The sequence below is a fragment of the Typopeltis vanoorti genome, chromosome 13 (assembly GCF_054136105.1).
Source record: "Typopeltis vanoorti isolate ZY-2024b chromosome 13, IOZ_Tvanoo_1.0, whole genome shotgun sequence".
Lineage (NCBI taxonomy): Eukaryota > Metazoa > Arthropoda > Arachnida > Uropygi > Thelyphonidae > Typopeltis > Typopeltis vanoorti.
Genome location: NC_143561.1, coordinates 51,542,037 through 51,569,418, shown reverse-complemented (window position 1 = coordinate 51,569,418; position 27,382 = coordinate 51,542,037). Strand labels below are relative to the sequence as shown.

General features: G+C 37.8%; 1 protein-coding gene across 3 annotated transcripts in view; it reads left to right on the top strand.

Annotated features, from left to right (window-relative positions):
* Positions 1-27,382, top strand: part of ORMDL (sphingolipid biosynthesis regulator orosomucoid 1-like) — a 150,430-nt gene that overhangs the window by 104,469 nt on the left and 18,579 nt on the right. For all 3 annotated transcript variants that reach the window (XM_090402389.1, XM_090402390.1, XM_090402388.1), the window contains 2 exons: positions 19,179-19,365; positions 25,234-25,385. In XM_090402389.1, the coding sequence (XP_090258515.1) occupies positions 19,192-19,365; positions 25,234-25,385 (326 nt within the window). In that variant the 5' untranslated portion in view covers positions 19,179-19,191. The remainder of the gene's footprint in view (positions 1-19,178; positions 19,366-25,233; positions 25,386-27,382) is intronic.

Here is a 27,382-nt window from a genome sequence, read left to right as displayed (position 1 = left end):
AGCTCTACAAAGTCGCTATATAAGTATTATAAGGGCTAAGTTAAGCCCTTTTTTTTTTTTTTTTTTTTGCTCGACGATGCGAGCCCTTTGTTCAAATTTCCATAGCTCACCACTGGATATACTCCTTATGTTCAACAATCCTGATGTTGACTATATCCATTTCCAACACTACAGGACTTGCTGACCATGCTTTGGACACCTGACATAGGATATGCTGGAAGAAGGCCAGCTACTCTGTTGCAGCAAATATAAATACAAAAGACTTTTCCTTGAATCTGCCTTAAGAAACTATCCCAAATTTGGGAAGCTCTTTCTCCATACTTCACTGAACAGCTAAGGATGCCCAATTTAGCCCACTAGGGAGTGCTATTTAGGACTTGAGGTTTACTCTCAGTTGACTTGCTTTAGCTTCATTATTTAGTGTCTGTTTGCACATATATTATAATGTATTATAATATAATGGCAGTTTGATTTTGCAATTGGAAGTATTACTTAGACTAATATATTAACTAAAATTTGTTGTAATTTCCTTAAAAAAATACAGTTATGAATAGATGTATATGCCTTATCTCAAAACGCATAACTTTACACATATCCTCATTAAATTGACATCAGTTATGTTTTGCCGATACTGTCAGCCTATTTAAATCATCCTGCAAGCTCTCTTACATCAGCTTGATTATTAATCCCTATCGAACTTTGCATCATCAGCAAACAACTGAATATCTTTCTTCAAATTATTTCCTATATTTCCATTCCTGAAATATTTTTTTATCTCAAGAATGGTGATATTGCAATTCCTGAGATACTGATTGGTTTATAATTTTCTACCATAGATTGAGATCCTCCTTTATGCAAATGAATTATTTTTGTCCTTCTCTCCTTCTCTTGGGACTTTTCCAGAGCTAAGACTTAAATGACAATGGCATTGGCAATTCCCTTTCGCATTCTCATAAAATGCAAGCTAATCATATTATTAAGAGAGATCTCCAGGAGTCAGACTCATTGAGAGATGTCACATACTACCTACACCAGCTGTTCTTGAATTCAACACAACATCCAATGGCAATCCATTCCAATCACGCATCACTCTGAGAGAAAAATCTAGCTCTCATCCCTTCTTGATGGCAGTCATTCTCATCTTCCAAGGATGTCCTCTCATTCTTTCCTCACCTTCTATAAAATGAAAAATTCCATCTGCTAATATCCTGTATTACCCTTTTAGAAGCTTGTAAGTCTCAATCATATCACCCATCTTTCTCCTGTTTGCTAGTGTCTGCAGTCTACAAATTCTCAGTCTATCTTCTTAGTTAGTATTCCACAATCCTGATATCATTTTTAACGCACTCTCCATTGTATCAGAATCACCATGGAAACCAGGCAACGAGACCTTCACAATAAAAATGTCATATCTTAGTGAGATCTTATCTGAGTAAGGTCTTTACATAAGAGATATGTCAAGGTTCATTTCAGCATTTCCATAATCCTCTGAGTTGTATTTGCATTCTTTGCAAATACAACTCAGAGTGCAATCTATGGCCCTCAAACTTCCTATGATTAATTTCTTTATGTATAATCCCACCAATATAATAAGACATTGGATATGTCATCACACCAAATTTCATGACTTGACGTTTACTAACATTGAACTGACAGCCATTTTTTCACATTCTATTTAAATCATTATACAAGTACTGCATCAGCTACATTCCTGATTACCTGCCTATTTTTGTGTCATCAGGAAATAGCTGTATGTCACTTGTCCGATCCTTGTCAGTGTCATTAAAGATCGAATAACAATGGGCCAAGGACTGATGCTTGTAGTACACCACAAGTTACCTTAAATCTTGCAGACTCATATCACCATATATCACTTTTTGATATCTGTTAGTCAGCCCTCCTGTTATCCACACTAATATTTTATAATCCAATCCCATGTTCTCCAATTTAGGTAAGAGTCTTCCATGCTGTATTCTGTGAAAAGCCATAGCAAAATCCAAAAGTATCATGGCATATCCATTTTCCTTGTCTAACTCAATATGCAACAGTTCTAGTAAAATCTAATCCTACTGTATTTGCATTGAGATTCTGCAATATCCTAAATACCTCCAATTCATCAACCTCTATTCTCGCATCAGTCCCCGTCACATTTGCCATAGCAGTATCCTCACTTGGATGATGTATACTTGCAAAGTGGTCACGTCACTCTATAGCTCAATTATTTCATATGCCTTAGTCACCTCTCTCCTCAGCACTCATTAAAGTTATCTGCCCATCGTCATTCTTCCTCCTGTTTGCTACATAACATAAGAACTCTTTGGGATTTCATTCTGCCTGCTGGGCTAATTTCTTCTCGTAATCTGATTCTGCATTCCACCATGCTGGCCATCTTTCATGCCTGATGCTGTACTCTTCATGAGTTTGATAGTTACCTTTCTCCTTATATATCCTGAACAATTTTTTTTTTCAGCTGATCAGGCTTAATGATACTACTCATCCATCTAACTCCTCGCTGATTTATCCTCGTGACCTTGGGTATGTAATGTGATATTGCTTCCTTCAGATATTCCTTGACTTTATTCCATGGTACTCCTTTAATCTGCCTCCTTAGCATATCATAATCATTTGCCTTGTAGTTTCACATATATCCTTAAGTGAAATTTCTACATTTTGCCACCTCCCAAGTCAAGACCACATTATCACTCTTCCCATTTGGAGGCAACATAGCCTCACCTTAGTTATTGACAGATCTTCTGATCCTATAAGAGATCCAACACTCTTGTACCCTAAGTCCCTTCCATCACATTTTGATTCAAGTAATTATCTCTCAGGAAGTGTATAAATTCCATTTTCTTCCTGCCATGGGACCTTTCCTCCTTCCATCTGTCTCCAAAATTGAAATCGTCTATAATTACTTGACTTGCACCCATTATACTAATCTGCTGATACATGTTTTCTGCATCATCCCTGGTGTCCCCCTGGCTAATAGCAATAACTAATTTTATATTTTGTCATATTGTCCTCAGTCTCATACTAGATTGCCTCAAAAGAACTGCCATTTGCCTGATTGACTGTTATTCTTGTTCTTAATCCCCCCCCTCACCCCACCTGTCTACTCTCTCCTTCCTGAAAATAGCAAACCCATTGCATTCTATCCCGTAACTATGTCATCTGCTGTTAGCCAGGTCTTACTAATGCGTATAACTTTTGCCAGGGTTGCACTAACCAATGCCAAAATTCCTCTCTTATTCCTGATGCTACATCTTCAATTGACTACCTCCATTTGATATTGTTGTGTGGGAGACTAGTTTCTGCATTTTTTTCTTCATTTATATACACACACACACACTTCCCTTCATCTGCCCTAATTTTTTAGTTTTCCTGACTTTGTGCTTCCACACCATCAGTGAACAAATCTCTCTCTCTCTCTCTCTCTCGAGATACCTAAATCTGAATCCATTCAACTGTAGTCCATCAGCATTATACAAATCCTGTCCATCAAACTCAGACCATAGGTCCACAAATTCAACATCATTCCTTCTGCAGAACCTATGTAATTGACTCATTTGCTATCATTGTCCTCCTCAGTTTACCTTTATCATAGCGTTCCAACAGACTTACAAATTTCACCTGCTTGCTCTTCTTTTTTTGCTTCTTCCAATAATTCTTTCACATCCTCCCATATACAATACTTCTCATCTCTCAGAATCATTGGTGCCAGCCAACATCATCAATTCTTTCACCTTGTCTTTCTGCATTCTGACAGAATCAGTGATATTAATTTTTACACCAGGGAAACAAGATTTTGTTGTACTTTCATGAAATACTCATCTTATCATATAATCACTTCAGACATCTTGCTTTTTTCTCTTCTCAGTTCAACTATCTCTCTTGATGTTTCTGCAGCCTTTCAATTTTGTGCTTTGTCCTGTGAAGGACTAAGCAAAGATAACTGTGTTATTTTCTTATTTAGGTCTTCTACGGCCTCATGATCATCTGCCACTGCGTTTTCACTATTATTACCGATGTTGCCCAGTCTTCTATTAATACTCTCTACTTTACTATCACATAATGTTCTCTCTTCATGCACTCTCAAAACACTTATTCACCACTTACTATACTCTTGCTCACCAGTTTTGCTCTCCTTCTACAAATATCAAATTTTCACAATAAATACATCTCACAAATTTTACACTGGACAAAATCATGCATATTTAACTCAACCTACAAAGACATCTTGGCAGCCATCATTTTGCTGTGCATTGGTGCTGTACTGTATATCCCTATGGTGCCAAAAAAAATTAGTCCTGAACTTCGACACCCCTTCAATATACATGCTATGAGATATGCCGTTTAACTGCATGCACACATTAATAGAAGAGCACGTGTAGAGTCTACACCATTACATTTAGCTGTAATAGTCGTGTTGATTTGTGTTGACATTGGAAGAAAAGATGTTTATTTTTGAGCATTATTTTCATTCATATGGAGTTGGTAGAGCAAATGGTCCAAGCCTATGACATATTTGTGAGCACTTTGTTCATTGTTTCCGTAAGTGTACCCTAAGGAATAGTGTCATGATAGCCTTAAACGAGAAGTTCCAATGTACCAGGAGTGTTCTGCTGCAATGCAAAGGGCATTCAGGGAGCCCATGAATTGTTAACACAAATGAGAATCATAGGTGTGTGCTAGAGCAAGTGTTAGTCTCTGAAATGCAGTCAACACCGAACTGTGGTAAAACCTGGGATGCTGAGGTGGTCACTACAGAGAATTCTTAAGGAGTCGGGGTGCCCTTCGTATGTCATTCACGTCGGTCGGTGTTTAACAGCAATGGGTTATGCTGCATGACGGGAATACTGTGCACTCTTACTGGCCAATGTCTATGAAGAAGATCCATCCTTCCGCCATAATGTCTGGTTGTCAGACCAAGTGCATTTCCATCTAAGCAGTCATGTAACAGATGAATCTACAGGTTTCTTGGTTTCTCGAGACCTGAATTTGTCCAAGAGAAATCTCTTCACAGTAGGAAGATCACAAAATGGTGTGCAGTTTCTGGCCAGGCATAATTGGGCCCCTACTTCATTGAAGAGGATGGTGTAACCGTGACTTTAAATAGTGAACACTACATTGAGAATGTGTTAATTCTGTTCACCCGCATTTGCATAGGATATGTGTCATGCAAAACCATTCCACAACAGGACGGAGCAACCTGTCGCACATCATATGGCTGTAGAGCCTGTTTATCAGAACGCTCCCCTGGGCTCATTTCGAGGTTCACAGAATTCCCATACCCTTTATGTTCTTCTGATCTCACATCACTTGATGCATTTTTTGGGGTATGCTGAAAGAATGACCAGCCTTCAAACAACTTTGAAATAAGGGATAAAAATTACACAATATGTCCAGTAGATGTCCCAACTCTTGTTCTCCAAGATGACAGAGAACCTTCACATGCACTACGAAACCTGTCTTGAAAGACAATGTGCCCATTTTGAGTACGTAATCTACCATTGTTAATGCATTATTGATCAAGATTCCACCGATAGTTGTGGATGTACATATCACAATGTGTAAACTTATATTTCTTCGTTTTTACTCTGTTTACTCATTTATATAACATATAATCATTGTAGTTATTCAGTACTGTTTTTCCATTATTTTTTTTCACCATACTGTATATTCATTTTACTTAAATTTAAATAACTCACTCTATCATGCACCCTTAAAAAACAAAGGCATATGATAGAGAACATGAGGAATAAGAATTTGAAAGGGTTACTAAGGAGTAGAAAGAAAGCAAAACAGTACCATTACACAGCCATGGTTCTATGACAGAACTTTCCATTTATAGACTGTTCTGTATTTCTTCAGTTGTAATTAAGGTATTATTATTATTTTACAGCACCTCCATAGAGTCTGAAGACTCATCATAGGAGATCCAGATTACCATTATGCACACAAATCCTATCACACCTCTCTTTGAATCCATTCACTGTCAGAGAACTCACAATCAATTCTGGCAATCCATTCTACTCACTCACCACTTTCCATGCAAAAAATCTGGTCCTTACACAACTTTCAGAATGGACCAGTTCTCTATTTGTCATATATTGAAAAATTTCACTTGCATCAATTTTTATAAAACCCCTCTAATATCTTAAAAGTTTCTATCATGTTTCCTCTTTTCTGCCTGTTCACTAAACTTTGTAACCCACATATATTCAAACCTTGTAGGGAGTATTCCACATAAATGTCACTCATCTCTGAATCCTCTCTACCACTTCCTGGTCCCCAAGAAACCTAGGTGACAATCTGTATACAGTAGTCAATATGTAATCCTTTGAACTATTTTATCAACTTTTGCAATATGCCCTCTGAACTTCAGTTCTTTGTTCACCATTATCCCAAAGTCCCTAGCCTCAATTTCCTGCAATCCAGTACTATCAATATGATTCACCATATGCAGCCTTTTAAACCCGAAGTGCATAACCTTACATTTTGCAACATTAAATTGATAATTATTATCCTTTGCCCACAATGCAAATTTATATAAATCATCCTGCAGGATATCTATATCACCTTTATCTACTATTGCTCTCCCCAGTTTTGCATCATCAGCAAATAATTAAATATTCCCTTTTAAATCTTTCCCTATGTCATTGATATACAAATTAATGAGAAGTCCTAATTCTGACTCCCTGAGATACTCCACTAGTCACCATCATTCTCTTAGATTCCACTCCACCATATACTACTCTTTGGTGTCTGTCTGTCTGTTAGCCACTGTCCCCTATCCATGCTACTAGAGTCATCTCCATACCTATTTGCTCCAGCTTTTGTAATAGTTTTCCATGTGGTATCTGTCAAATGCCTTGGCAAAGTTGAGCAGTATCATGATGTAGCCATTACCTTTATCCAATTCTGTTGTCACTTTATATAAAATGTGAATAATCTAAGACAGGACCTACCTTTTACAAAGCCATGCTGCCTACTATAGAGTATTGTGGGCAGCCCACTATAGAGTATTGCATCTCTATCCTCCCACTGTTGTATTTTACTTTTCACCAACTTTTCCAATACTTAATCACTCCTGATATGTTATTAATTGGTCTGTAGTTTGCTACCTCTGTCTTGGAGCCACCTTTATGCAATGGTACTCTTTCCACTCCCTTGGAACCCCTGCCAGAGCTGAGACTTAGATTGAACAATTTCATCAGAGGCAATGCCAACTCTCTTGCACATTCACATATACATGGGCTGAAATACCATCCAGTACCACTGCTGTGTTCACATTCATATTTTTAATATGCTGAATGCCCCCTGTTCATCTACCTCAATTTTGATATGTCTGTAACATCAGCAACTGTAAAATCTCCTAGATGATACACCTTTGCAAAATGATCACTCAGCAAGTCAACCATTTCTTTTGGCTCAGTCACCTTCCTGCCATGAGCATTGTTTAGTCATTTTTCCTCTTACTTGCTACACAATGAAAAAACTGTTTCAGGTTTACTTTAGCCTATTTAGCTAATTCTCTCTCATAGTCTGATTTGGCCTCTCTGACCATACTAGTCACCCTTCTTACTTGCACTTTGTACTGCTCATGAGTATGTTGCTCACTTTATTTCCTCCACAATGTTTTTTTTTTTTTTTTTTTTTTTTTTTTTTTTTTTTTTTTTTGTCAGCTCTTACTTTATATCCCTATTCATCCACTTAATTCCAATTTGGTTTATCCTCCTAGCCTTTGGTATGCAGTCTGATAATCCTACTCTCAAGCAATCATTAATCACTTGCCATGCACTACTGGCATTCTTTCCTTGTAGCTTCTCAAGCCTTGGCACTTAGACTTCTTAGACTCAGAAGTTCTAAGATGACTTCTGAGTCTCTCATAATCACCAGCCTTATAGTTGAACATAAACCCCTTCTTGACAGAGAATTCTATATTATTATTACATGGGCACCTCCATGGAGTTCGAAGACTCATCTCAGAAGACTCAATCTATCCACACAATCTATCATACCTCTCCTTGAACCGATTAACAGAAAAAGCACTCACAACTGACTCTGGCAACTTGTTCCACTCTCCAAGCAAAAAAATCTTGTCATCACACCCCTACTGATCACACCGTTATTCAACTTCCAGGGATGACCCCTTGTTCTGGTCCCTCTAGCCAAGTGCTGAAACATTTCCCCTGCATCTATCCTATAAAATCCTTTAAGCAACTTAAATGTTTCTATCATATCCCTTCTTTTTCTCCTATCAACCAACTACTAATACTCTAAAAACACAAAAATCTACATTAATATACTATAATACTCTAATTTTCTGATGAATAAATATAACAAAACAGATAAAAATCACTAATTTCACATGAGTACCAAATTATAAGATCACTCGCAATATGAAAAACCGAAACCAAAATGTGTTTGGCAACTTCCCAGAACAAGACTGCATTGTTACTCTCTCCAATTGGGGGCAGAGTCTTCCTTGGTATGGATATATCTTCTGATGCTATTATCAGATCCAATACTCTTAAATCCCTTGTCCCCTTCTCTATAACATGTTGTTTCATGTAATTATCCCTTCGTAACTGTATAAAACCCACTTCCATCTTGCCATGCCACCTTTCCTCCCTCCAATCGATGTCCCCATAGTTAGTTTCCCATAATAATTTTTGGCATACACTCATTGTACTAATCTGCCAATATGTGGCATCTACATTTTCCTGTGGACCCCCTGGTCTATAGTAGTACCCAACAGCATGATTTATCCTATTTGCCTCTATCTCAAGCCAGACAGCCTCAAATGAACCATCTCCCTCAACCCTAAAATCCTCTTTAACTTCTAATTTTGGTTATAATTCATCAGCTATCATTAGCAATACTCCACCTCCTGTCCTGTTCTCTCTATCCTCCCAGAATACAATACTCTTTGCATTGTAACTATATCATTTTCAGTCAACCAGTGTTGCTGATGCCTATAATTTTTGGCCAAGTCGAGCTGACCAATGCCAGAAAACTCCTCCCCCTTATTCCCGATACTTGCATTTCTATGCATATATCCACTCTGACATACCCTGCCCAATAGCGCCTAGCCTAACCCAACTTTGACCTTCTTTGGTTGAAAATATCCCTCCCCCATTCAGTCAAATTCATCTGCTTTCTCTGTCGCTCTCCTAATACCACCAACCACTCTGAGCTCTTTTGTTTCCTCTCCATAAAAGTTGATTTTCTCCAGTCCCACTCTCCTAACAGTGAAATCATCCTCCTGGGTGATTTTAATGTCACCAATTGGCTTTCCTCTTCCAGTTGTACAGATCCTGCAAGCAGAGATGCCATCACTAACGACTTTACAAAATTTGTTCAAAAGCGGACCAGAATACCAGTAACCTGAACCACTCTCCAAATGTGTAGTGAATGTAGTGAGCCTCCCTGGGTAATTATGACCACAACCTAGTGCTTATCTCCTCCCCATGCAACAACGCTTACACAGTTACTCCCACATAAGAGTAGTTTGGCATTATAACAGCAGTCTCAGAGACTACTATGCTTCATTCCCATAGTTGGATTATTGTTTCCGGTATTCCAGTCCAAATATGCACGAACGTATCACCAAAGTAATCCTCACTCAATGAAAACATACATTCCCCACACTGCAATAAACTGCCATCCCCCTATCTAAACCCTAGTTCTCCAAAAGATGTGCCAAGGCTATACAAATGAAGAATCAGGCATACTGCAACTGGCTCAAATAAAGAACTCTATTCTCCTTCAATGCCTATACTGAAGCCCAAAACAGATGCAAGAATATTTTCAATGCTTCTAAAACAGAATTTGAACAGGCAAAAAAGCAGGAAACTTGCAGCCTCCAAATGGCAGCCATGCCTTTTGGTCTTTCGTCAAGGCAATTGGCGAGAGACCAAAGCAAAAGTTACTTTAGTAACTTTTATGTAACTTGCCTTAAGTTACATAAAAGTTATGTAGGGCAAAAGTTATAACCAAAAGGTCATAACTTTTGCCCTACATTATTCCCACCTCTATCATACCCAGATGGTTCAATTGCAGTATCACCACAGAAGAAGCTAACCTCCTGGCTTCACACTTTGCCTCTAATGCACACATAACTGACAATGGCAAATGCCCCCCCCCCCCCCAGTCATTCCAACTGCCCAACATACAATGCCCCCTGTATCCTTTTGCCAAAAAGAGATGATAAACCTGTTGTCTAAATTAGACACAAAAAAAGTCTCCTGGTCTTGATGGCATCCCTCCAATTGTCCTGAAGGTCTGTTCACCAGAACTAACCCCTATCCTATGCAGTCTGTACATACTTTCTTACTCCACTGGTATATATCCCGAAGCCTAGAAACTGGCCTATATTCAACCCATTCCTAAAAAGGGTGACAAATCACTGCCATCTAACTACTGCCCTATCTCACTCACTTCAGTCCTATCCAGAGTGATGGAGAAAATCAATTCTCAACTCTTATTCTACCTTGAAGGTACCAGCTATTATGCGACCACCAGTACGGATTCCGTCGATGTCAATCAACAGGAGATCTACTCTTATACATCACCCATAGCTGCACAAATGCCATGAAGAAATTTGGCGAATCCCAAGTAGTTGCACTTGATATCTCTAAAGCCTTTAGCCAGGTCTGTCACAAAGGCTTACTAAGCAAACTGCCTTCATTTGGACTGTCTCAGGACTTCTCCAGATGGATTGCCAGCTTCCTGTCTGGATGCACACTATGTGTGATGTAGATGGCTCCCCATCCTCTCACCATCCAACTAATGCTAGGGTCCCACAGGATTCAGTTCTCTCACCAACCCTCTTCCTTCTGTATATCAATGACCTACTTCAGTTGACCTCCAGCCCAATACACAGTTTTGCAGACTTTCCTCTTCCAGTTGTACAGATCCATTACACTCCTCCCTCTGATTTGACAAACCCTACTCTACATAACTCACTTCAACCCACAGAGCATCAACCATCACTGTCCTTAATCCTGACATCCAAGCCATTTTCCAATTGGGCTCAGATAACCTCATCAACTTCAACACTATTAAAACCCAGTTCCTCCTTATTTCTCACACAAAAGAACCATTTTCCCCTATCATTATTTTTAATAACACTCAAATTTCCAGACAAGATGAGATTTCTCTTCTTGGAATTACCTTGACATCAAGCCTCTCCTGGCATAAACACATCACAACCATTGCATCCTCAGCTTCCAAAAAACTAGGTTTTCTCTTTTGCTCAAGACGTTACTTCGCCTGTAAGCAGCTGTTAACCTTATAGAAATTGCAAATCTGCCCAGATCTAATACTGCTCTCACATTCGGAGTGGGGGCTTTTAAAAACTCCCTCAAAATACTTGACCCAATATAGAGGAGAGCAATTAGAGTGATAAATGCCCCATCTCTTACCAACTTGCTCCTCTCACAGACATTTGGTCTCTTCAATTTGTATATTCTATGAATATTTCCATGGGAAATGTTGATCTGAAACAGCATCAATAATTCCCCCACTCTGTACTAAGCCCATTGGAACACATACAGCTGCCACCAACATCATTTCACAGTACACCTTGAAACTCACAGAACAAGTTTCTTTTCCTCCTCCTCCATTCCTGCTACTGCTGTACTGTGGAATAGTGATCTTTTTTTCTGATCTTTTTCTGGTTAAAAGTTTTTTTGGGGGAGTATTGAGTTTTAAGTTTTTGGAATTGTAGGGGAACATTTACCAAGATCAACTATGCATTTGAAGTATTGTGAGATTGCCTGTGGATTATGAGCCATCCAGATGTAATAGGGATGGGAGCACTGTTGAAGCCAGTTGCTTTGACTTTGACAGGAGACCAGAAGGTATGATTACTATTTGGATACAATGCAAATTTCAAAATCAGTTTTGAATGTGTTGATAGTAAGTAACCTTGCAACTATTTCAGGCTTTAGTATAAGCAGTAAAGGAAGATGGAGATTGGGATGAACGTCATCATGGTAACACATGGTTTCTTCTGTATTACAGTCTTGACACAAGTTTTGGATAACTTAAGCTTAAGATAGGGGATGGAAATGTATAGTGGAATTGTAATGTTTCTGCACCAGTAAGGATTACTTTTAGATCTCATCAGATCTAGATAAAAATGTGTGCTGGATTCCACCTCAACCTTGTAACTACCAAAGATCTGTGAAAATAGTAATTTCTACAGCCAAAAAACACATCCCTAGAGGTGCTAGAAAAGAATACATAATGACTGGGGTGCAACCAGCGAAGCACTAAACGCCTTTCTGAATAGAAGATGTGTAGATATCACAGATGATTTTATTGACAGCGTAAATGAAACTAGAAAGAACAAATGGATTGACACCATCAAAAGGCCGAACTTTTAAACATTTAAGCAGGAAAGAATGGAGCCTCCTTAAAAAGTTGGGTGGTAATTCCCATTGTCCCCAAGCGAAAGCTGCTGTTGGTGCCAAATGTATTGCCAATTGGATAGTGAATCTGTCCAGAGCTAAATCAGAAAAAACCCACACTAAAATAATTAGGAAGGAATTGACCAGCCTTAAAGAAGGTTGTTCTGAAGCAATTGATCTATCAAATCTGTTCTCCAAAGAACTTCTTGCTGCACTCCAGGGAGTGAAAACTGGTAAAGCACCTGGATTTGATAATATTCACACTGAATTTTTTTAAAAACATCTGGACCAAATACAATGGTATGGCTGACAAAATTCTTCTCTAATATTCTACAGAGTGGCAGATTACCAGCAGAATTTAAAAAATCAAAGATAATAGCCATTCTGAAACCTGGAAAGCCCACTGATAAACCTGAAAGCTATAGGCTTATAGCACCATTCAGTGTCTGTTAAGCTATTAAAAAGACTTATTTACAATAGAATTAGTACTATTATTATTGACACTCTCCCTCATGAACAGGCCGGTTTCAGGCCTAGACACAGCTGTGAAGATCAAGTTTTGGCCCTAACGATGCTTATAGAATCTCGGCACCAGTTTTATGGCATTTTTCAAAAAATGCCTTAAAGACTTCACTTGACGGCTGCATATGACACTGTATGGAGGAATGGCATGATCTACAAGCTCCTTAAAATACTGAAATGTAAAAAAAAATGATCCATCTGATCAACACTATTCTGTCTACTAGAACAATACAGGTAGTTATAGATGATGATGGTCATATGAGCAAGCCAAGAACACTTAACAGTGGACCCCCACAAGGGTCAGTTCTGGCCCCATCTATTCAATTTGTATATTTCTGACTTTCCAAAGATGCCTAGAAAATTTGCATATGCTGATGATCTATGCATCACTTCCCAACACCAGAACTTTTGTACTATAGAGCACATGCTAACTAGTGGCCTAGAGGAGTTAAACCTTTGAGAAGTGGCGTCTTATTCCAAGCACTACCAAGACTGAAACATGCTGTTTCCATTTGAACAATAGCATGGCACATGACAGCTTAAGAGTGCCACTAAATGGGAACATACTACTGCACAATTTTAATCCAAGTGTTCAGAGCCGCCTAGCAAGTAACGTATTGGATAAAACACACCAATATTCGGTAGACGTACACAGTGGAACATGGGGATTCGATTTAACGAAAAAAAAAAGTACCAAAAGTCGCCAACTGGGGAAATTTTGGCGCTGTTTACCGAGTAAAATGCATTAATTTGCATTATCGCGTTTCTTGTGAGCAATCATGCAATAAAAGGAAAGCCTGTGAGATTTCTTATCATTCATAGACGAACTGCTTTTCAATGCCTCTTACCTTACGTGAGCATGCTTTGTTAGTCAAACTCTATTATCAGCAGAACAATAATGCCAGTTCTTGTCTTCGTGATTTTCGGCGTATGAAAAATGTACAAAAGGACCGCTTAGCGTAACAAACTTACGAAAACTGAATTGCCGATTTGAAACTACTGAAACTCTAGCAGTGCAGGTAGGCAGGGGACGCAAACCAATCAATCGCCAACAAGTTGAAACTGCTATTGTGGAACAGGAGATGACGAATGTGCAGGGTACCAGCAGTGCACGAGCAATATCCCGGCAAACAGATATCGCATACACAACGGTGTGGAAAATCCTACATCAGATGTTGAAGTTTTACTGCTATAAAATCAGTCATGTTCAAGAATTGCACCCTGGTGATGCGACCACACGAATCGACTTATCTTTGAGATTCTTAGCGCGCATGGAAGTGGATGATGCATGGCCGTGGCAGATTTTATGGAGTGACGAAGCACACTTTTATTTGAACGGCGATATTAACACACGCAACTGTCGCATTTGGGCTGCAACCAATCCACACGTGTGTCTGCAGATGCCTATCAACTCGCCTAAAGTTGATTTGGTGCGGATTTATGTCACCTTTTATCATCGGCCCATACTTTTACGAGGAAAATCGCCAAAATGGACCAGCGACCTGTTCCGTCAATGCTAACAGGTATGCCAATATGCTACAGAACTTTGTGGTTCCACAACTGCAGCAAAGAGGATGTCTCGATTCGACTATCTTCATGCAGGATGGTGCACCACCCCACATCGGACTTCAGGTCCAGTGTGTTTTGCGACAACATTTCTCTGACAGAAGAATCATTAGTCGTATTTCCCACGCCATGGCCACCGAGATCGCCTGATCTCAATCCTTGTGACTTTTGGCTGTGGGGATTTCTTAAAAGCATCGTGTATCAAGGACGTGTACCCAATATTCCAACTTTGAAAGATTGAATAACGTTACACGTGAGACAAATCAATTCCGATATGTTGCCACTGTGGAAAATGTGGTGCACCATATGCAGTTCCTGGAACATCAGAATGGTGGTCATATTGAACCTCATTTGTAATTAACAATAAACGTCATGAAATTGATGTGTGCTGTCTCTCATTTGCCATTTAGTCATTCATTAGTCACACCTACTAAAATTAATTTGGCAGTGCCAAAATTTCCCCTGTTGGCGATGTTGGTACTTTTTTTTTTCATTAAATCCAATCCCCCATGTTCCACTGCGTACATCTACCAAATATTGGTGTGTTTCGTCCAATACGTTACTCGCTAGAGGGCTCTGAACACAACGTTATTTTATAATCGCCCGGTATATGGGCATAACCCTAAACAGAACCCTCTCCTTTAATAAACATCTCTCCAATATTGCTGCCAAACTCAAGACTAGATATAACATACTGCATAAACTTGCTGGAACAACCCGGGGGGACTTGTGTTTCCACATTGAGGACATTTGCTCTGTGTCTCGTTTACTCAACTGCTGAATATTGCTGAGCTGTCTGGCTGAACAGTGCACGCATTAAATTAATTGATACCGTCCTGAATCAAACAATGCGTATCATTTCCAGAACAATAAAGACTACTCCATCATACTGGCTACTAGTTCTGAGCCACATACAACTGCCACACCTATGATGCCAAGACAACCTGATTTGCGAATATAACAAAATTTGCCAGAATCTACTGCTTCCTATACACTTGATATTGACAGTTTTACATTGCAGAGGCTTAAGTCAAGACCCACCTATTATAATGGCACAATGACTTGTCACTGAGGGCTATGATGCAACAAAAGTATGGCATACGGAATGGACTGCCCAAGCCCCAGTAATCTGGCAGACTGTCTTTAACCCAAACAGCCCTCCATCAGGGTTTGACCTGCCTTGAAAAATATGGACCTCCATAAATAGGGTTCGCACCAACTATGGTAGGTGCAGATCTTCCTTGTTTACTTGTGACTGTGGTGAAGATAACCAAATTATACAACATATCGCGTTTAACTGTCCTCACAGAGCCTACACAGGACCTGTAACTGACTTTATAACAGTTTCTACAGATGCTGTTGATTGGCTGTCAAACTTAGACATTCAATTTTAATTTTATGCTTATTTGTATATTTTTATATGACTACAGTGTCACTTCACACTGTTGTATTCTTTCATAGATCTTTTATACATTTTATTTTCTTGTACGTCTTTGTGTGTGGGGGGGGCATATGCATGTATTCTTCTTAGCCAAATGCTAAATAAATAAAGATTACTTTAGAGATATGTTTGGGCTAGAAGGCTGAAAATAATAATCCATTCAAGGAAACCAGGCATAAAAGTTACGATCTTCCTACTTGTAATTCCAGACAACTTGTGATGAGAGGGGCTTAGTGAGTGTTATTCTGTCGGGGGAAACAGATCAGCACCAGATTATGGCCCCAGATTATTTACTAAGATTATAATAATCTTAATAAAACTCACTCTAGCGAGATTTATAGGATCTAGGATCTAGATCCTATAAATAGGATCTAGAGATAGGATCTAGAGTGTTTGGAATGTTTGGTAATCTGTAGGCACGTGAACAACTTGTAAAAGGTCATTGGTGATAGTAAATGTACTAGCCTCTACTTGCCTGGTCTTGCAGTTGGAGTAGGAAAGCTAGTTGTTATGAACAGTAAAATCTCGAAGGAAGGTGACCGAAGAATATCAACATGTAAGGAAAGATTCAGAATGTTGAGAACGGTAGGTGGTATTTGCTTCAGCAGTCATTCCACATTTCGGGTTTTTTTTTTATAGCTTTTTCTACCTCAAGTATTAATATATACTCCTGTTTGTATTCCTCTTGAATGTTTTCTACCACCTTCCTGCAGCTGCTTGTTTCATTTATCAAACTTTCAAAGTAATTACTCCAGACATCTAGAATATGTTCAGTTTTCATGTCACCTTTATCATCTAATTCTTTTTACAGTACTCTTTTCTTCATTTTGGAGCATTTTCAATAGCCTCCAGAATATTTTCCCACCATCTTGGTATTTATTTTCTGTTCTTACCATAGTTTTCCCATAATTTTTGTTTAGTTAGTTTTATGCAGTTCTTTGCTTTCTTACATGTTTTTGTATTCTATTAGTCTGTAAGCTGACTTACTTGCAAGGAACTCTTTGATATGCTCTGTTCTTTATCTTTTAATTGCCTCTTTAACTTTCTGACTCCCCACGGAGTTCTGATTTTTCTATCCTTACAGACAACCTTACCATGTGGTTCTGGCTAAATCAATGAATGTTATCTTCCTCATCTACAATTGAATCTCCAAGGTTTGATTCTTGTTCACAAACTTTCATTTTTTTTCTTTGAGTCTAGAGTTCACCTTTAACAACCTCTCAATGTTGATTCTTTTTAAAACACTTATTATTATTACTACGAGAGACCTCCAGGGAGTCAGGGACTCATTGAGGGAGGCCACATACCACATGCACACCAGCTATCATATTCTTGAAGTCATTCACACTGCTTGCATGCAATGGCAATTAATTCCAATCATGCAACACTCTATGAGAGAAAAATCTAACCCTCATTCCCTTTTTAGTGGCATTCATTCTCGGCCTCCAAGGATGCCCTCTTGTCCTTTCCCCACCCTCCATAAATATTGAAATCCTGTATGACCCTTTCAGAAATTTGTATGCCTCAATCATATCATCCCTCTTTCTCCTGTTTGCTAGTGTCTGCAGCCTACAAATTCTCAATCTGTCTTATTAATTAGTATTCCACAATCCTAATATAATTTTTAACACTCTCTTTTGCACTCTCTCCACTGTATCAGAATCACAATGGAAACCAGTAGACCAGACCTGTGCACAATAGTCTAAGTGAGGTCTTATCAAGGCCTTGTAAAGAGACATCCTTATCTTTACATGTTAAAGTTCGTTTCAGCATTACAATAATCTTTTGAGTTGTATTTGAAGTCTTTGCTACATGGCCCCTGAACTTCCTATCTACTAACACTCCAAGATCCCTAGCCTCATCAATTTCTTCTAGCATAATCCTACGAATATAATACAACATTGGATAGCTAATCATGCCAAAGTGAATGATTTTACATTTACTGACATTGAACTATATCCATTTTCCCATGCCCACAATTCTAGCGTATTCAAATCATTCTGCAAGTAGTGCATATCAGAAGCATTTCTGATTACTCTACCTATCTTTGCATTATCAGCAAATAGCAGATTGTCACTTGTCAAATCCTTCCCAATATCATTAATGTGCAGATTGAATAACAGTGGACCAAGCACCATCCTTGTGGTACGTCACTGGTTACCTTAAATCTTGCTGACCCACATCCCTCATATACCACTTTTTGATATCTGTCAGTCAACCATCCTCTTATCCACGCTAATGACTTGCCTCTTCTGGGATATTACTCTCCTATATACAATTTGCTGATACCTATCAGATAGCCAATCTCCAATCCAATGCACTAGTCTAATATCCACTCATGGGGTCTCTAATACCCCATCCACTCTAGTTTGACTATCATAGAGTGGATGGGGTTGGATATTTGATAGACTTGCAGTAATCTACCAAAAGCTTTTGCATAATCTATTTAATTGCATTACTTTTATATAGAATTTAATAGAATTAATATGGTTAATAGAATCATTTGGCATGGAGCTTTTTGTGTTTCATGCAGCCTTATTTTTTTTTTTAATTATTTTTATTTAAAATTTTTAAATTTTTTAAAATTATTAATTTAAAAAAGCTCTATAGTAAATCCACATATCAAGATAAAGTGCATCAGTGTTTTACTGAAGGGATGAACTGAAATTATAAGTAGTTTGCATAGAGGTATAGTAGATGCTAATGTTAGTTAATATGAGCTTCTATGACTGTTAATACTTCATGGAAATAATAATAGCCTGGATAATAATAATAAATTAAATAACACTAACCAGAAATCTTTGCTGATATTTCATCTTTGTGTTGGAGCTAAGAAGAATATAACGCATCAAGAGTTATTTTACAGGTTATGGAGAAGACACTCAGGTCACTGGATTAGTTAAGCCTTACAAACTGCTATATCTTAGATAACAGCATATATTCAGTTCAAAATTCAAAGAATCTCTTGATTTTAAGTCAACTGTTGTGCATGCACGATCTTGGTTTTTTTTTTTAATCATTAGATCCAACAATTGGTATGAATATTGTGGTCAACAGATGATTTCTGGCTGACTATGGCATACTGTTGTAATAGTTCCCGCATCTAAATAAACTGTAGATATATAGATACATGCACCTGTCTTGCATGAATGTGTAAAAAAGGATGTAGAATAGTATAATAAAGAACTAAATTAAGATAGTTTAAATATAATTTATTTAATTTTTTGCAGTTAATTGTCAACGATGATGCTCGGAGGCACACCAGGTGAAGTTAATCCAAATAGCTCCTGGTTAAGCAGTAAGGGAATGTGGTTATCTTATGGATTAGGCGTCCTGTTATTGCATCTTGTGCTTCTCAGTTTTCCTTTCCTTAGTGTTGCTTGGGTATGGACACTGACTAATATAATTCACAATATAGTAAGTTATTTTGTTGAATCAGAATTTAAATATCACTTTGAATTTTTTATGCAGATTCTAATTTTATATGAGATAAATGTTTCTGGTAGGCTTCTATCTGATAATCTATGCAATAGCTATTTATTTTATGGTGGTTGGTCTCTCACAGTCTGGCCTGGTTGGCTAAGTGGTTAGTATATCTGCTCTCCAGCCAGCAGGCTGTTGATTTGAATCCTGCCAACGGCATGGATGTTTGTGATTATCCTACTAACCATTTACCATAGTTGCTGCTGTAACCTGTATTCTGGTGTAGTATGACCTTTCATGTCTTTGTGCCATAAAAATCAAACCAAACCAGGCCTCTCAGAATGAGGTCTTATGACGCTGATCAGGAAATCATAGGACCTGCAAAAAAACCCACTTCTTACCTTCTTACTCACTATTTCCTTTTTCAACTTCCAAGGATGGTCCCTTATTCTTGTTCCTTCCCCTCATTTTACCATATGAAAAATCTCCTTGGTATCAATCCAATAATAACCTTTCAACAGCTTAGTCTCAGTCATACCCCCCCTCCTTTGTTTTCTTTCCACTGAAGTTGGTAGTTTGTATGCCCCAGTCTGTTCTCATAACCAGATATTTTCGTTTTCCATCTCTGTGCTCTCTCCAAAGTTATTTCATACCCTTCAAATCTCAGTGACCAGATCTGAGCACTGAAATCCAGATGCAGTCTGAACAAAGTTTTATTCAATGGAAACAAAACTGTTTCATCTCTCATAGTCAATGTCCTCCTCAATATTGCAGTACTTCTATGAGTTGTCTTCATAACCTTTGCAATATGTCCTCTGAACTTCAAATTTTTATCTACAATCATCCCAAGATCATTGCTACCTCCACGTCCTATATTACTCCATCAAGTGAGTATGAAGTATCTCATCTTTTGGATCCCATATTTCAAAACCTTACATTTAGTTTCATTAAACTGATATCCCCATTCATTTGCTCACCTCTCCAGATTATTCAAATCTTCTTGAAGAGCCAAAACATCATCACTAAAACTAATAACCCTCATAAGCTTCACATCATTACTAACAGCTGAATATTTCCCTGTAGTCCTGTGACAATATCATCGACAAAGATTTGAACAGTAATGGTACTGAACCCTGTGGAACTCCACTCATAACTTTCCTCCCTGATACTGCTCTTCCAAATACAATTTCTGATATCTATCAGAATCTAGTTACCAATCTAATCCACTAACCTCATATTCAAACCCGTATGTTGCAACTTAAAAACTAACTCGTCATGTGACACCTTGTTAAATGCCTTTACAAAATCCAAAAAAATGGCCTTACTTACATCCATTACTCTTTTATTCTATTGTAAAAGGCAACCAGTTATTAAAACAAGAGTTCCCCTTAAGAAATCCAATCTTGTTTTCATCCTTATTAAACCTCAGCATATGCAAACAAATGTTCATAGTCAAACAGCTTGATGACTATGCTTTTTTATATCAAGTGTTCACTATAGGTTGCTTTAAGTATTCCATGGAAAGTATTTCTTGCATAAATAGTACGTGCTATTATCATCATGTTTTCAGTGTAAGTCAAAAAAACATATTGGAAGATTTAAATGTGTATGATACTATATTTTATATTCATCCATTAACCATTTTAATTGATGGACAATTTCCAGCTGATGTGAGACCACTACTGTGTTTCCTTTAAGGCCTGAACTGGCTTGAAAGAGTAATATTTATACTTGCAGGAAGTTTTTTTACTAGTTAAAAATGTATATCATACTTGCTAAGAAATTTTGTTTACATTCCTTACTTTGCTCATGCAAACAGCTTGATGACTATGCCTTTTCCATTACTTTTCCATTTTTTCTGTGAAATATCTTAATGACTAGGCTACTTTTGTTGAGAGAGCATTTGACTTCCCATCAGGTAGCAACTCTCACTATAATGCCATGCATTGTAGTGAGAGTCACTACCCAGAATGACTTAGACTTTTGAGGTTTCATCAATGAGAGTTAACCTCTATGGAGATGTAACTCTGGTAACTCAGTGGCAGAGGTAATATGGCCACAGTGAAGATATATCACTAAGAAATTTTTATTTACTTCTCCTTGGTTAAAAGGATAAACAAGAATGCAATTTATTATTTATTATAATTATACATTTGTTCCAATGGAAAAATTTCCTGTTTGTAATCTACAGTGATGTGGTAATGAACTATTTGTATATTAAAATGACTTCTGCCCTGAGTTAGTTCTACATCTGTATAGATCTAGCTCTCATTAATCAAATCTCAGCAATGTTAAAACCAGTTAGGATAGGATGCACCATAATGCATGGTATTATACATGCATGAGAAAGAAGTATTCTGTGCATTGTGATATAAAGAGAAAATTTGGTCACAGATTTGGTCACTGGGTTTTTTTGAGAATGAGGAGAGGATCCTGAGGCAAGTGACCAAGATGGTGACAGGTCTGTTTAATGAGCCTTGTAACCCACAAATCTTCAACCTGTCTTTATAAGGCATGAGCCTTATTAAGGACAGGTTGAAGATTTGTGGGTTAGATAGATCTGTCACCATCTTGTCACTTGCCTCTGAATCCTCTCCTCCTCATTCCCAAGAAAGCCAGTGACCAAATCTGTGCATATTAGTCAAGATGCCTCTTACCAAGGCTCTATAAAGAGGATAATAACCTGCATGTTTCTGCTCATCAAGGTATTCTTCAGTAGCCAAGTAATCTGATAAGTTGTTTTAGACACTTTTACAATATGCCCTCTAAACTTTAACTCCCTATCTACTAACATCCCGAAATCCCTGCTTCATCAATTTCTTAGAGTACAGCTCTATCAGTGTGATACACAGCTGGTAATCTTTTCATCCCAAAATATATAATCTTACACTTTGCCACATTAAACTTGACATCCTTTACCCAGATGCCTGCAAAATTTTAACATCTTTATTAACTATTGCTCTACCCAGTTTTGTATCATTGGCAAAAATCTGAATAGTTCCTCTCAGATTCTTTCCTATATTGTTAATGTACAAATTAAATAGTGGCAGCCGAAGAACAGAGTCCTGTGTCATACCACTAGTCACAGGCTTTCTACTGGACTCTACTCTTGAATAAACTACAGTCTGGTATCTCTGTATCAAACACACTCTTATCCACCTCACCAACTCTGTATCCATCTCCATGTGCTACAGTTTACTGATTAGAATTCCATGTGGTATTCTGTCAAAAGCCTTTGTAAAGTCCAGCAGCATCACTGTAAACTGATAATCTTATCCAGCTCAGCTGTCACTGTATTATAACACATGAGCAAGTTGCTGAGGCACTACCCACCCCCTCACAGAACCATGTTGCCACTCATACAGTATCCCATTTCTCTCTATTCATTCCTGTTTTTTACTCTTGACCATCCTCTCCAGTACCTTGACTATGACTTCTGATTGATCAGTAATTTCTACATCTGCCTTGGAGTCTCCTGTATGCAATGGAACTATTTTCCCCTTCTTTCCATCTGCTTTGGACTAATCCAGAGCTGAGACTTAGATTGAACAACATGGTCAAGGCACTGCCAATTCCCTAGCACCTTGTAAAGCCTGAGCTGGTATATATACCATCTAATCCCATAACTGTTTTCACATCAAGGTTCTGTAATATGCTATGCACTTCCAGTTCATTTATCTCAGTTTCCATATAAGCCTTAGCCTCTCTTGGTACTGCATTATCTCCACCTGGATGATATACTCTTGCAAAGTGTTCATTTTGTAATTCTACTATTTTGGCTGATTCAGTTACCTCCCTACCATCATTACTCCTTTCATTCATTCTGCTACAAACATTCTTCCTTTTACTTGCAACATAATGAAAGAACTCTTGGGATTATCTAGAGTATGTAAGGAAATTACCAGTGCTAATTTCCTTACATACTCTGCTTTTGCCTTTCTTACCACACTGGTTACTCTTCTGGCCTGTGTCTTGTACTGCTCATCTGTAGTCACTTTCCCCCTTGAATTTCCTCCACAATTTTTTATTTTATTTTTTGTAGCTCCAGCTTAATGTTAGTATTCATCCATTTAACTCCTGCTTGATTTATTTTCCTAACTCTAGGTATATAGTCTGCTATTATTTTCCTCAAACACTCCTTTACTACCTCCCATGCTCTATCAACATCCAGCCCTTGCAGTTTCACATGCTATGGCACTGATGCAAGCAATCTCCTAAGTTTGTCATACTTACCCACATATACCCATCTCTCTTAACTGAAAATTCCAAATATTTAGCCACCTCTCAGGTTAAGACCATATGAACACTCATCATTTAGTGGCAATGGTCATATTGGTTATAGACAAATTCTCTGATGCAATTACAAGATTTAGCACTCTCAGATCCCTAGTAGACTATATCACACACACTGTCTCAGGTAATTATTATTATTATTTTTTTAATTATTATTATGTGACACCTCCAGGGAGTCCAAAAACTCATTGAGGGAGGACACCTACTCTACATCTGATTCTGCGAACTACATCAACGCCATCTACCGCCCATTCCCACCACTAGTACTTCCACAGACAATCACAAACGTCCATGCTCATGGGAGTATTCAAACCCGCAGCCTTTTGGCTGGAGAGCAGATACGCTAACTGCTCGGCCAACCAGGCCAGAGGTTAGCGTTATCCCGTAGTAACTGCGTAAATTCCATTTCCTTCTTCCCATGTGTCCTTTATTCTTGGTCTATGTTCTTTACTCTTGGTTGTTTCTATAGACCTTTGGTCTATAGAAGCAACCAACTGTATATTTTGTTCTGTTGGTCACTATCTCACACCAGATTGCCTAAAATGTTCCATTTTCACTGGCCTGCAGTTTGAGCTCCCACTCTCTTTGGTTTCGGTTCATTGCAATGAGAAATGAGGAAAGTCCAATCTTGTCACCAATATCAAACCACACAAAAAACTAACAACCCTTATCCACTTTCAAGACTATCTAGTCCTGCTGAACTATAGCCATATGGGCAGGACAGCTAACAGAATCTTGGGGCACAAGATTGTCCATTACTGACATGACCGACTCAGGGGTTTGCAAGCCATATCTTGATACCTGCTATAGAATCCACTGGAAAATGGTCACCCTACTTCACCAAAGCAAGCACATGTATGAAAGACTATTTCTTGAATTTACCTCTTTCTTAATAAACTATCATAACCTCTGCAAATATGGATGCATTAAACTGCCTCTCATGGGAAGCACTCATCTTCAGGCAAGTTATCTTAGTGACCAAGAACACAAAGTTTATTGAGTGTGCAGTTTAAGACTTAGGCCTTCTTTTGTTTCCCTACTCCAGTTTTACTCAAGTGTCTGCATACATGTATCTGTATCAGTGCATTCATCCCCATGATGCCAATTTGACTTTGGTATATAGGAGCATAGTAGCCTGAAAGAGAAAATTCACTAGTGGTGTACTGCAGTGGTTGATCTGTTTTGAGCCATTATTGTTTAACTTGTGTGTACTGTGCTTCTCCTCAATGTAATGGTTGGTGGCGTAGCACTGCTACCTCACCAACCACAAACAAAAGGTTAGAAACATCAATGTTATCAGCTTGTTAGGGGAAAAGGAGTAAAGACTTAGAGACATATTTCATTCTACACTTGCTAAACAGGTAAACTTTTTTTTTTTCCATTACAAAGAAACCCATTCTTCTGACAGAGTGAATTCAGATGAAGGGAGAGAAAGGGCAGCATCTTATCTAAATCTAGATCTATGCAGTCTGTTTGCATTTGAAAATAAAATTAGTAATTAAATGCTTTAGCACATAGCATATTAAAGTGTTATTTCTCATTTCAAATACATTATTTTAATATTTATAGGCAATGTTTATTATGCTTCACATTGTGAAGGGTACACCATGGGAACCTGGTGACCAAGGAAAATTGCGATATCTGACACATTGGGAGCAAATTGACAATGGAGAACAATTTACAGCAACGAGAAAATTTTTAACGGTTGTCCCAATTGTCTTGTAAGTAAAATTTCTCAAGGAATATCTTTCGTATATTTTTAACTTGCAAAATGTTGACTGTATCTTTTTAAACTTTAATTTTTGTTTATATTTTAGGAATATTTAGAGAAATTATATCAGGAAAAAAAGTGAAATAGATTTTTTGCTATTAATGGTTACATTGATGTTCTGCAATTCTTACATAAATGAAGATATTCGATTGTGCTGGATTCTCTGCTGCATTGGAATAAATGTAAAATGGAAAAGCACTGGTATCCATGTATTGTTTGCTTTAACTGTATGTATAGACTGACAAAGTTAATCAGTGCAGCCATTCTGGCAGGAAGCATTAACAAATGAACTGTATGAGATTAAGCCTGAAAAGTAAACATTTGCAGTACATCCTGCATAGAAACAGAAAAAAGGAATTTGTTCAGGCCAGACTCCACAGAAGTTATTCATCTTGCACATTCTTATCTAGTGAGGGGAACCAGGGTGAACAGCGAAAAGTCAGCTATTGAAACAAATGATCCACTTGTGTTGAACACTGTAACATGCTTCTTACCACTTGTCATGTCCAGGTAGCCAGCATTCATTCAAGAGAAGAATGCAATTTTTATAATCTGGCTGAGCCATAAGCAAATCTTATCAGACTGCTGAACAAATTGCATGAAGTTTTTAATTTTTTTAAATTTTTTATTTATTTATTTTTTTTGTATATAAGATTTTATTTACGGGGTGCTTAGGGGTCAAAGCTGTATAACGGAGAGGAGACCTCCACATAGTCTTTAAAGGAATGCAGAGAACCGACCAGGGTTTCTGACCTAATGTCCAATCCTCACCTTCTCATGGTGCACCCTGTTAGGTATCTACCTGGATACTGAACGAACGAGGATAGGCTGTCAATTTGGGATTTAGCCAACCAAATTGTATTCTTATTGGCTTAAACCACAATATAAAATGATCGTACAACATGACAAATTTCATGCTGGCTGGGACGTCACCCAGGAACCATGATGAACAGCAAAAAGTCAGCTATTGGAACAAATCCTAAAACACACCCCAACTTAACATCGCCAGAGATCAAGATCAGTGCTATCAACATAAGAAATGGAGCTAGCTGAGGAATTGGATAAGTACCAGATCAACATAATAGGGGTGAATGAAACAAAAAGAAAAAACTGGTGAGATCTTTCCGAGCAATAAATACAAAATGTTATATTCAGGCAATGACAATCAAGGAAAAGAAGGAGTAGCCATAGTATTCAACACTAAATATGAAACTATCTTCTTGAATGGCAGCCAATTTCAAGTAGAGTGGTGTGGGCAAGTATCAGAATGGGAACTGGATGAGACTTATTTGTGCCCAAGGTTCTACTAAGATAGAAGTGGAGGAATTTTTTGAGGCTTTAGAGAAAGCAACTGATACAATGAAAAAGAAAAAGTTGGTCCTTGTTGGGGATCTAGATCACCAACCACTCTGAGCTCTAATTTCCTCCAGTCCCACTCTCCTAATAGTGAAATCATCCTCCTAGGTCAGTGGTGGCAAACCTTTTTTATGTGGGCATGTCAAAAATTTGCAAATCAGGTTGCTAACGTGGTGGCGTGTGCCAAAAATTTACCAATTGACTTGCTGACTTGCCAGGCAGTTTTTAATAGAGAAAAGTTAATAGAAAATTAATCTAACTTAATTTATTTTTTATAAATTTATAATATACATATTTATTTATAATATTTTATAAATAATTATTTATATATAAATTTATATTATTTAGTGTAAAATTGATTTTAATGATGTCGGTTTGAAAAAAAACGGTAGTGAGAAAAATATTTATGTATTGTAACTCACCATAGTCAGCTGAGCAGGAGAAGCAGCAGATGTCAACTTGTCGGCGAAATGCTTACCGTATTTATTCGAATATAACTTGTCCTCGCGTATAACTCACACACGAAAAATGTTTGAACATTGGAACTTTTTTCACTTGGTTAGACTATAAATTATATCATCATCAAATTCC